The sequence below is a fragment of the Ahaetulla prasina genome, chromosome 2 (assembly GCF_028640845.1).
Source record: "Ahaetulla prasina isolate Xishuangbanna chromosome 2, ASM2864084v1, whole genome shotgun sequence".
Lineage (NCBI taxonomy): Eukaryota > Metazoa > Chordata > Lepidosauria > Squamata > Colubridae > Ahaetulla > Ahaetulla prasina.
In genome coordinates, this window is record NC_080540.1 from 146,275,250 (window position 1) to 146,287,488 (window position 12,239).

At 43.3% G+C, this 12,239-nt stretch overlaps 1 protein-coding gene across 2 annotated transcripts in view; it reads right to left on the reverse strand.

Moving 5' to 3' along the window:
- The window catches only part of CEP95 (centrosomal protein 95), a 49,728-nt gene that overhangs the window by 22,374 nt on the left and 15,115 nt on the right, over positions 1–12,239 (reverse strand). For both annotated transcript variants that reach the window (XM_058171278.1, XM_058171277.1), the window contains exons 6-12: positions 12,074–12,189; positions 11,154–11,273; positions 10,098–10,312; positions 8,872–8,944; positions 8,038–8,120; positions 5,769–5,887; positions 3,910–4,033 (exon numbers count right to left, since the gene is read on the reverse strand). In XM_058171278.1, the coding sequence (XP_058027261.1) occupies positions 3,910–4,033; positions 5,769–5,887; positions 8,038–8,120; positions 8,872–8,944; positions 10,098–10,312; positions 11,154–11,273; positions 12,074–12,189 (850 nt within the window). The remainder of the gene's footprint in view (positions 1–3,909; positions 4,034–5,768; positions 5,888–8,037; positions 8,121–8,871; positions 8,945–10,097; positions 10,313–11,153; positions 11,274–12,073; positions 12,190–12,239) is intronic.

Consider the following 12,239-nt stretch of genomic DNA (forward strand, 5'->3'; position numbering starts at 1 on the left):
CGGTGACTCAGGTGAGACGCTCGAGGGTGGTCTTGGTGACATTGTTTGGGATGAGTTTGACCCTGTGGCTCCCGAGGACATGGACAGGTTGTTGGGTAGGTTGAATGCCACCACGTGTTTACTGGACCCGTGCCCCTCCTGGCTGGTGCTGGCCACTCAGGAGGTGACACGAGGCTGGCTCAGGCGATTCGACTGCTTCTTTGGTGGAGGGTGTCTTTCCGGCCGCCTTGAAAGAGGCGGTGGTGAGGCCCCTCCTTAAGAAGCCTTCCCTGGATCCGGCTGTTTTAGGTAATTATCGTCCGGTCTCCAACCTTCGCTTCGCGGCGAAGGTTCTAGAGGGTATGGTGGCATATCAGTTTCCCTTGCACCTGGATGAAACTGTCTATCTAGACCCGTTCCAGTCCGGTTTCCGGCCCGGTTACAGCACGGAGACGGCTTTGGTCGCGTTGGTGGATGATCTCTGGAGGGCCAGGGATAGGGGTTGTTCCTCTGCCCTGGTCCTATTAGACCTCTCAGCGGCTTTCGATACCATCGACCATGGTATCCTGCTGCGCCGATTGGAGGGATTGGGAGTGGGAGGCACCGTTTATCGGTGGTTCTCCTCCTATCTCTCCGACCGGTCGCAGTCGGTGTTGACAGGGGGCAGAGGTCGGCCCGGGCGCCTCACTTGTGGGGTGCCGCGGGGTCGATCCTCGCCCCTTCTGTTTAACATCTACATGAAGCCGCTGGGTGAGATCATCAGTGGTTTTGGTGTGAAGTACCAGCTGTATGCGGATGACACCCAGCTGTACTTTTCCACACCGGACCACCCCAACGAAGCTATCGAAGTGCTGTCCCGGTGTCTGGAGGCCGTACGGGTCTGGATGGGGAGAAACAGGCTCAAGCTCAATCCCTCCAAGACAGAGTGGCTGTGGATGCTGGCATCCCGGTACAGTCAGCTAAATCCGCGGCTGACCATCGGTGGCGAGTCATTGGCCCCGATGGAGAGGGTCCGCAACTTAGGCGTCCTCCTGGATGAACGGCTGTCTCTAGAAGATCATTTGACGGCCGTCTCCAGGAGAGCGTTCTACCAGGTTCGCCTGGTACGCCAGTTGCGCCCCTTTCTGGATCGGGATGCCCTATGCACGGTCACTCACGCACTCGTGACGTCTCGCCTGGATTACTGCAATGCTCTCTACATGGGGCTCCCCTTGAAGGGCATCCGGAGGCTGCAGTTAGTCCAGAATGCGGCTGCGCGGGTGATAGATGGAGCCCCCCGTGGCTCCCGCATAACACCTATCCTGCGCAGACTGCACTGGCTACCTGTGGCCTTCCGGGTGCGCTTCAAGGTTTTGGTGACCACCTTTAAATCGCTCCATGGCATAGGGCTGGGTTATTTACGGGACCGCCTACTGCTACCGAATACCTCTCACCGACCCGTGCGCTCTCATAGAGAGGGACTCCTCAGGGTGCCGTCAGCGAGGCAATGTCGTCTGGCGACGCCCAGGGGAAGGGCCTTCTCTGTGGGGGCTCCCACCCTCTGGAACGAACTACCCCCCGGACTTCGTCAGCTTTCGGACCTTCGGACCTTCCGCCGCGGGCTTAAAACATACTTATTTAATTGCGCAGGACTGAGTTAGATTTTAAATTTATGGGTTTTAAATTGGGTTTTATGTCTATATTTTTTAATTATCGGGCTTTTAGAATAAGTTTTTTAATTGCTTTTATATTGTATTTATGTGTTTTTAAGTGCCTGTAAACCGCCCTGAGTCCTTCGGGAGATAGGGCGGTATATAAATATGATCAAATAAAAAATAAAACAAATAAAAAAGCAGGACCTGAATATCTCCTTCTATTGTATGTGTAAGTCAGGCCTAAATCCAGAACTTTTTCAGCACTGGCTAATAATATGATTCTTATAAACATTTTATACCCTTAAATTTCCTTTCAAAACAGGAAGCACAATAGAATTTAGCAAGGAGCATTCTGAATACAGTTCAATTCAGCTGACTGACTTAGTGCTTTACAGCCCTCTCTAAATAATTTACAGAGTCAGCATATTGCCCCTAACAATCTGGATTCTCATTGTACCAACCTCGGAGGGATGGAAGGCTGAGTCAACTATGAGTCAGTGAAGATCGAATTCCTGGCAGTCAGCAGAATTAGCCTGCAATACTGCATTCTAACCAGTACACCATCAAGTGAGCAAAAGAGCCATTTTGCATAAAAATAAATATATAACAGAAATATTACTTCTTTGTTTCAAGTGTTTGTAGATACTAGGGAACTGAGATCTCTGCTACATCACCAGCCAATAGGAAAAAATATTTTATACATGTAAAAATGTAAACCCTATAATATGCCATTCACTTTCCTGACTTCAAATTGAGAGAGGCACTACAAACTTAAGACAATCTGCAAAAGGGAGGGAGAACGTAGGGATTCCTACTACCAAGCAGAATCCATAATGGTTCCATAATTTGGGTTGGGTGAATTCCATAATTTTACGAAGTTTTCATAACTATTTTTCTTTACTAAATACAACCATCTGGCTAGATGTTGCTCCTGGGTGTGAAGCTGGACATTTTCAGATCAGGTGAAGAAATAACAAAACAGACGGTTGAACAGAGAGAAAAAATGCCTGATACAGCACAGTAAGGAAAATGTCTATGCTATTCCAGATATGTTCAGTGGTAAGTAGTTGGTGGTAAGTGGTAGGAATTATGGAAACTAGAAAAGTCCAGCTTCAATGGAAGACAACTCCTTGCCTGCTAATCCAATATTCTGCTGTACTAATGAGCTACCATACTTCAATCACTTGCTTGGGCTCAGAGGTTGCAGTGGGTGGCTTCTTAGGTTATACCTCAGGTACTTAATCTGAGGAGGACAGATGGGGATGTGAAGAAATATGGGGACTCAAGAATACAGATTCTGCTCTAGAGTCCGGAACAAAGGGGGGTGGGGGAGAATCCTTCCCTAGAAGGAAGCCCTGACTCTTCAAGCAAGAGAGAACCTAACTCTTTCCTGTTGGCTCAAGTCCCTCTGCTGACCATGAATCCCACAACAGGCTAAGTTTCAAATCAATTTGCAATCCAATCCAAGAAAAACAAAACAAAACAAAACATATGACATATTTTGAGGTGTGCTTTCAATCAACCTGTTTCAATAGGCATTTTTCCCCCTTCCAAACAATGCAGGTGTCAATGGGCTAGCTCCGTGATGGCGAACCTATGGCACGTGTGCCCAAAGTGGCACGCGGAGCCATGTCACCTAGCACACCAGCCGTCACCACGCATGTGTGTGCACCTCCCGCTGGCCAGCTGGTCTTCCAAGTTTCTGCCACACATGTGCGGGAGGGAAGGGCGCATGTGTGGGGGATGCTCACATTGTATTTGGGGGGAGGGGGGTTTGTCCACACCCATTTTGGCCCTGGAAAGCCTCCTGCACCAATCTGGAAGCCAAAACTGGGGCCTGGGGCGCATGCGTGGGCGGGCATGGGGGGGCATGCATGGGGATGCACAGTCATGTGCAGGGGCAAGCTGCATGTGCGGGTGTGTGTGTTCACATTGCATTTTGGGGATCCGGGCACCCGTGTGTGCATTCGCGTGCCCGCTTTGGGCACTTGGCATCAAAAAGGTTAACCATCCCCAGTTAGCTAGTTAGTCAGCCTTGGGTGAAAGGCACTTACAGCAGCAAACTCAGGGAACCCTGGTAGTCAATCAAAGAAGGACAGATCAAGAGTCAGTTTGAAGTGAAATGAAAGTTATTCTTGTCAAGAGTACTTTACATTTACTTGCTTGTACTTTAGGATTTAACAAAGCTTAAGAGTATGATTTCAGGATCCTCAATTGGCTCATCTCTATCTGCTTAGCTTCAGTCACGTTGCCTGTTTGGTTAGCACAATCCCAAGAATTGTTGGCATCAACTTACCGCATCCAATTCATTCAGCCTGCGGGAGAGTTTCTCTGACATTGCAGAGAGTCTTTCCTTTGCTCGTCTATGGGGAAGAGAGTCTTCTATGAAAGAGTCTGCCAGAGCAGGACCTTCTTTCTGGCTGAGAAATTGGAGTAAAACATAATCAAATAACAAAGAGAGAGAGAGAGAGAGAATACTGAAAGTGTAATACTGTACAAATGGGATCATCTTAAGCATGTAAGTCCGTGTATGGATCCCTATCCCTGTTTTTCAAGAGGCATACAGGAAGATGAGCAGGTAGAAAAGGAGAAAAAGAGAGAGGAGGAAAGAAACTCAAAGAACATTATTGTAATCAGAGTTTTGTCTTCTGGATGCTTCAGCTCTCTTATTGCTTTTTACATCAATGCTTTGATTAAAAATCATAATGGGATCATGTGCTCAAGAACGTTTTAGAGCCAGCGTAGCATTCAGTCCCATTCAATAATATGTATTTGGCTGTAACCCGCTTCTGCAAAATAACTTTTTGCAAAAGGATTTATTTTATTTTTATTTTGTTTATCAAATATTTCAGTCTCAAAATGACATTACATGATGCACGATTAAAAACATAGAAAGATAAAAACCACGTAAATATGTGTAAAAAACCAGTAAAAGGCATTTAAAAGGGGGGAGGGGGACGTCAAGGCGCTAACCAACCTCAATGTAGCATGCATGTAACTTGGCAGAGCCAGGCCTTCAAATTATTTCAAAAGGCTATGAGAACGGAGGCCAAACTCACCTCTGGGGGGAGGATATTCTAAAGGGCGGGAGCAATGGCAGAGAAGACTCTCTTCCTTGATCCCGCCAGTGGGAATTTTTTAACTCAGGAGTCCCCAACCCCTGGTGGTCCGAAAACCGGCATCGGGCCATGGAATGCCAGAAACCGGGCCGTGCAAACAAGCAAAAACCCATCTGCGAGATGCAGGCAGTATGTGAAACCATGCCCCTTCCGGGCTGCAGAAAAACCTCTCTCCACAGAACCGGTCCCTTTTATCCAAAAGCTTGGGGGCCAACTGATGGAGTCTGCAACATATTTTCCCTGCCTCACCAGAGAGGTAGCGTGACTTTTCTTACTGAACATCTCATACTGGTTCAAGGAACACTGTGTTGTGTCTCGCCCGCTTTCACCGCAGCCGGGGCCTTCTTATCTGCTTCCGAACGCTGAGGAATGTCCTAGTATGCCTCCCGGCCCCAGCCCTGGCTCCATGTCCAGACAGGCTGAGGAGGAAGAAGTACCTCCAGCCCCCAGCTCTGGCTCCATGCCCAGGCAAACGGAGCAACTAGACCCCTCCCCCACAGCATGTGAGCCTGAGGGAGGTCAATTACCAACAGCTGCAGACTGGAGTGACCCTCACTTCAGAAGAATTGATAGGCGGCGGCGACAGAAGGAAGGGAGGGGCAGGCCTGGATAAGTGCTGAGTCATGGAGCTGCACCCCATGGCCTATATAAAGGATCTGCTTTCTGGCATTCTCTGAGTCAGGCAAAGTCTACCTTATCTTGCTGAAGTCACTTTCTGGTCTCCTGCCTGCCTTGAGAACTTTGCTAGGACTTTGGCAGAGCTGCAGAGGCACGCCTGATACGGACTTCCCTGACCCGGTCGTCAGCGGAGGAGTGGGACACGACACACTGGTGTTCCCCAGACCACAGTTAAAGGAACACTGCCCTAATTGACACTGTACTGCAACTCCCATCATCTTTAGACAGTGGACTGAATGACCTGTAGAGCAGTACAGGGTTAAAAACCCAAGGTTGGTGGCAGTATGTATGAACTTGGAGGATGAGATTATTCTGAAGAGCAACCCCAAATTCCATTTTGTGTGAAAGAAATGCATACCTTTTCCCAGTAAATAGATTCCTTTGTTTGGGCTTTGTGGTTTGTATAGAGGTGAACTGAGGTAATCCATTCTCCTTGCAACTCTGAATCGATGTGTACTGCGAACTCTTGCCTATTTCCTTTTGGAAGGGTAGAGGGGGAAAACTTTCATTCAAACAGCCCAGGATAAATTCAAGACATTAAACAGATGTTAAAGTAATAAAGATCAGACTGCATAAAGAAGAATTGCCCAATAGAATTGCTATGATAATACAGAAATATCAGCAACCTTTTAAACAACAATATTTATAGCAGGATTACCAAGCCAAAAACACATTTAGAGTTTGAAGACATTTACATCAATCATTCATACATTAAATGCTCCTTAATCTCAACATTCCCAGATCGAAGTGAAAACAGACATAAGCTTTTTAGAATCACATTTTCATTATGGGAATTATTTTTATGCATGCTTCTCTAAAAAGAGTTTTCAGTAAAAGAGATACTACATGACCTCTGAATAGTACATGTTTAAGCTAGGATGATTATAACATTCTAGTTGGTCATATCAGAGAACCATCATAATAAAGATATGCTCAACCAATAAAAATATGATTAAATTGATAATTAGTTGCATTCATGTTAATTTGTCTTTGAAGTATTACTAGAAGTTAGGGTTTGACATATTAGCATAAAATCATAGTTAACCTTATTTAGAAAACAAAATCAAATTTAGAAAGCAAACAAAATACCTAATAGATACAAACATAAAATCTTTAGACTAGTTTTCTGCTCATTGCTAGATCGACTTTAAGCTCCTCCTTACTGCTAGACTTCCCCGTAGACTGTCACTAACTCCATACTGCATCCCAATATATCTCTCATCTATGATCCTCACTTCTTCCTCAGTACTTAGCCTTTTAAAGGTCTCCTGCTTTATTAAACGACTTGGATATTCAAGCTTTCGTTTCTATGATATATTGTACTAGAACAGGAGTCCCCAACCCTTGGACTGCGGCCTGGCACCAAATCATGGTCCGCCAAGAGTCAGGCCACACAAGTGAATGAAGCAAACATGCTGGATCCAAGGCAGCATGTGAAACCATACCCTTCCCAGTCTGTGGAAAAATCACTGTCCACTTAATCAGGCTCTGGACTCTCCAAAAATCCTTGTTCTTCATCTCCTCCCAAGCTTTAAACCCACACACTGGACATATCTTAGAATTCTTCTGTCTCATCCTACATTCATTCTCAAGATTCCCATTAGAATTTTTTATAATTTATTTATTTATTTATAATTTAATTTTTATACCGCCCTTCTCCCGGAGGACTCAGGGCGGTTTACAGCCATATTAAAACCGACACAAAATACAAACACAAATTTAAAAGCAAAATTAAAAACCAAATTACAATAGGCCAAATCAAATTAAAACAGTCATAGACCGACATAAAACCCATTAAAATTTTCATTTAAAAATTTTTGCTTAGGCCAGTCCCGCACAGTGAAATAATAAGGTCTTAAGTTCGCGTTTGAAGGTCCGGAGGTCGGGGAGTTGGCGCAACCCCGGAGGCAGCTCATTCCAAAGGGCAGGTTCCGCCACAGAGAAGGCTCTCCCCCTGGGGGCTGCCAACCGGCATTGTTTGGTCGACCGCACCCTGAGAAGGCCCACTCTGTGGGAGTGCACAGGTCGATGGGAGGCTATCGGTGGCAGCAGGCGGTCTCGTAAATAGCTGATTTTTTTTTATGCAGAAGAGGTTTTTCTGGAACCTTGACACCGGTCCTAAGCCATGGAGCGCTTTAAAGGTGATAACCAGCACCTTGAATTGCACACGGAAGACTACCGGCAGCCAGTGCAGGCCACGCAGGAGAGGTGTTATATGGGAGCAACGTGGTGCTCCCTCTATCACCCGCGCAGCCGCATTCTGGACTAGCTGGAGCCTCCTGGTGCTCTTCAAGGGGAGCCCCATGTAGAGAGCATTGCAATAGTCCAGGCGGGAAGTGACGAGGGCATGAGTGACCATGCATAGGGAGTCCCGGTCTAGGAAGGGACGCAACTGGCGAATCAGGCAAACCTGATAAAATGTTCCCCTGGCGACGGCCATCAGATGTTCCTCTAAGGACAGCCAATCATCCAGGAGAACACCCAAGTTGCGCACCCTCCCCCTGGGGGCCAATTTTAGATTTGTAAGATATGAAGTTTGTTTTGGTTACAATGGAAAGCTTGTAGACATTGATGATTATCATGAACACATAACAAATACATCTATAGCCAACTAAACAATGCATTACCTTTTCTGAATCATGTGAGCTGGCTAGTGGCACTGATTCAACAGTTACATCAACTCCTGTTCCTGACGGTTCCGTTGGAAAATCTGAGCAGGAGTCCAAAGAAATTAATTATATAAAATACGTAAGAAATATAGTTATAGCTCATTAAATACTAAACATTCACTCATTAAATAGACTACATAAATAGACTGCTGCCGGAGCTGATAGTGCCGGCTAATTAAGCCATCGTTCGGACGGAGGCGAGGGGGGACAGAACACTATGTTCTGGCTGCCATACCATATTATGCACCCGAGGTTTTTTGAGCAAGCATCTCTTAACTCGCTCATTATGGCTTGTCATTATCTGTGAATTCATCCATTATATGTGAATCCATTATCTGTGAATTCATCCACTTATTCAAGAGACATAACAAGATTTAGCCCCAGGAACATTACTGTCATTCTCAAGATTTGAGATGGTGATGTTTTGTGTAGGAAATTAAGATCTGTACAAAAATCTGTAATTCACTTAAAATTGAAGAAACATAACCAAAGATGTCTCCTTGTCCCAAGAATGGAAACCTGTAGGACGCTAATGACTATTGCCACAATCAGCATGGCCAATTGTCAAGGATAAAAGGAGGAAGGATCCAGCAACAACTGGAAGGCCACAACTTCTCCCATCTCACCTAAATCGCTGACATACAAATAGAACTCGCTTAAAAAATTCCAGTCCACAAGCACTGAATTCTTACAAGCCCATTCTCATGCTACAAATCAATAGCAATTCACAGTAGCAAAGAATCTGACTTTGATAAAAGGTTGAAACAAAACACTTTAAAGGGCAATTCTTACAAGAAGTAGCATCTGGAAAAGACTGGATGCCATCTGAAAAAACAGGAGATTCACGTTCAGGAGGTTCTGCAAGCTATAAAAGAAAATGCAACACAAATGAAAAGACATATAGTAAAATGACCAAAACAAGTAAGCTGAAAGATGCACTGATCTATGCTTAAAGAGCATGGAGTCTAGAGCCCTGGTGGCGCAGTGGTTGGAATGCAGTATTGCAGGCTAACTTTGCCTACAGCCAGGAGTTCAATCCCGATTTCAAGATTGACTCAGTCTTCCATCCTTCTGCAGTTGGTAAAATGAGGACCCAGATTGCTGAGGGCAATATGCTGACTCTGTAAACCACTTAGAGAAGGCATTAAAAGCATTATGACCTGATATGTAAGTCTAAGTGCTATTGCTATTGCTGTTTTAAAATTTAAATTACAAAATAATCTACAAATAGAGCACATACAGTTCAGTTCTGCCATTTCTTATCTCAAAAGCTAAAATCAACAGCAAATTTTGACTGAAACACATATTCCAACAATAGAAAAACTGAACTAATTTCAGTCAAAAATTCATATGAGGTTCACTTACTCCTTTTCCCTACAACTTTCCCCACCCCACATCATGTCAACTTCATATATTTCAAAAATATACTCCCACTCCTTTTATCCAATAAGCTGTGTTAGATTTTCTCAATTACCGAACATGTTGGCATTCAAGTCTCATGGCCCTAGTTAGCTAGCATCATTAATACATTCCTGCCTAGCCTGTGTTTATTAGAACTGAATTCAACTCAGAGTCACTTGATAGTGAGATGGGTCGCATATACATTTAATAGATAAATAACATAAAAAATACAGTAATTTGGAAATATCTATCTATCTATCTATCTATCTATCTATCTATCTATCTATCTATCTATCTATCTATCTATCTATCTAATAAAATAAAAATACAATTCCAACAAATCTTGAGAGCACTGAATTGGGGAAGGCTGAGATATTTGACTTTTTTGCACACACTATTTTGTGTGTCCAAGACTTGATTACTAGATTCCCAGTCCAGATTTTCTGATGAATGGGAAAGACTAGGAAGGATTTTTTTTTCCTGTTACACACTTCTTAACCTCCCTTCTTTCTTGGATAACCTAGACAGCATTCAATCAAATCTGCCAAGCTTATGAAAACGTACAATGCCATTGAATAATGACAATTAAACAAAAACAAAGGAAATATCACACTTACAACAGTAGCTGGCCGTTCTTGAGGTTTAAGTGGTAATAAAGGTGGTGGGGAATCCCTGTCTCCAGTGACATTGTTCCTTTCAGCTAGATAAGAGACTCCACTGACAGAAGGTTGATAGGGGGGCTGCAAAGCAATTGCTGGACGGATTGGGTCCCCAAGCTTCTTAGCACTGGAACTCAACTGCTCTTCAGACAACTGAGCAGGTTTTGCTATAGCTTAAAGGTAAACAAGGCAGACAATACTGTGATTCAAAAGTGTAGAATTCAAATGCTTAAAATACATTATTGGGTGACATTTCCTTTGAAAAATGTTAAAAACAAGTATTACTAGTGGAAATTTAATCATCAAGGTATGCTGGCTGAGTTATTTTCTTCAAATATATTTTAGAATAGCTGTTAGATTTTCAATGTAGTAAATGAAATGTAAAAATATGCCACAGTAGCATTAAGTCACACTTCTCCCTTCTGTAAGGGGATACCTTTTTGGTATGCAACAAGAGCATCATGTGGTATGCTGTGCTTTTCAAAAGTGGACAGAATTTTTTTTTAATTTTTAGTTTCATTTTTAATTTGGTTTCAAATCTACTGCTTTTGAAGTATTCTTTTATTGGTTTGGTAATTTAAAAACTACTACGTTTTCCATCAATGGACTGAGCTTCAATATTAAGATTCTCTTAATATTGTCTGCTGGAGAAAAAAAAACCCACAGCATATTTTGGTTTTTAGGGAACAGACAGAGCCAACTGTCTGTCTGTGTAGGGGAAGTTTTCTTGTGTAGTTTCATCAGCAATCTGGGAAGGATTCCAGACTGCGTTTGGAAGTAGCAGCCTAGGAAAAATCAGGAAAACAGATAGGGAGACTGTGAGACAATGGTGGGAACAGAGATGATTAAGGATGTCACATTTTGTGTTCTTACTTACTAGATCATCCCAGTCTAAATCCACCTGATTAAGCCCATGGAAGGTCTTCTCAGATAACTATATTCCCCACGGAAATATAATCATCCCCAGGATAAGACCTTTGAACATCAACATCATTATCTTAGAAAGATGCTCACCTGGTCTTTCTGAAATAACAGTATTTTTTCCACTGGAGGGCAAACCAAATGATTCTCTAAATGTTGCACGTATTCCAGATCCTGCAGCCTTTTTTGGGACTTCTTTTCCTGGTGGTAACACTGAAAAACATTCATTAGCAGAATATGAATATTTAATTGAGTAATTTTGTGAATGTTAAGAAGTAGGTTCAGATATACAAGATAAAGTATCTTCTTTCTGGACATCCATAAAGGTTTTCCACAACTGTGATATCCCATTGGAGGGGGATTTTTATATATTTTGCCCAGGAAGTAAAGGATAGGTTGGGAAATAATCTGAACTTTATTTTCTAGAAACAGCAAGAGGTGGAGGGGAAAATCTACTCAAAACTTGGAACTGTATTATACTATATTTAAAAAAAACACCTCAATTTTTACAACCTTCTAGTCCCTATTTGGGGTAGAGTTAGGACGACTGGATGGAGCTGAGCGTTTACTGGCTGTGTGCCCTTCCTGATGCCTATGTGGAGTTCACAGCAGATATTTTTTCTTTGTGCCCTAGGAGAGAAACATCTGCTGCTACCTAGGATTGAACTCTCAACTTTCTGAGTGGGAGTTAAGCATCTTTACTACTAGGCCACTCTAATATTATCCATTCTTAAAAGAAAATCGGTCTATTAAAATTCTCAAAAAACACTTATTTTGTACTGCACAGAGGATGATCCCTCAGTTTGGGGTCAAAACTGCATAGGTTGTATAGATAAGTGAACTGATCTATACTCACTGGGAAAGCTATTTTTTAATGAAGCATATAAGGTTTTTTTGCAGGGGAGATCACAACTGCCCACACTTGAAACTTTCAAAGTGTTCCTCGTACAATAACCATTTCATCAGTCGCATTTGGCTGTTCTTTTGTTGTTGTTGTTTCAGAGCCTGCTTACCTTCATTTCTCAGAGAAAACAAATAAGCTGTGTCACCAAGCTTGATCAGCTCACTTGTAGATTCTGAACCACCAGCCTCCGAAGATGGATCAAGAAGATCTGATGACTGAGAAGATCTAAACAGAACACAATAAAGTACAGTAATGTGCTTTTATGAATTGGCCAC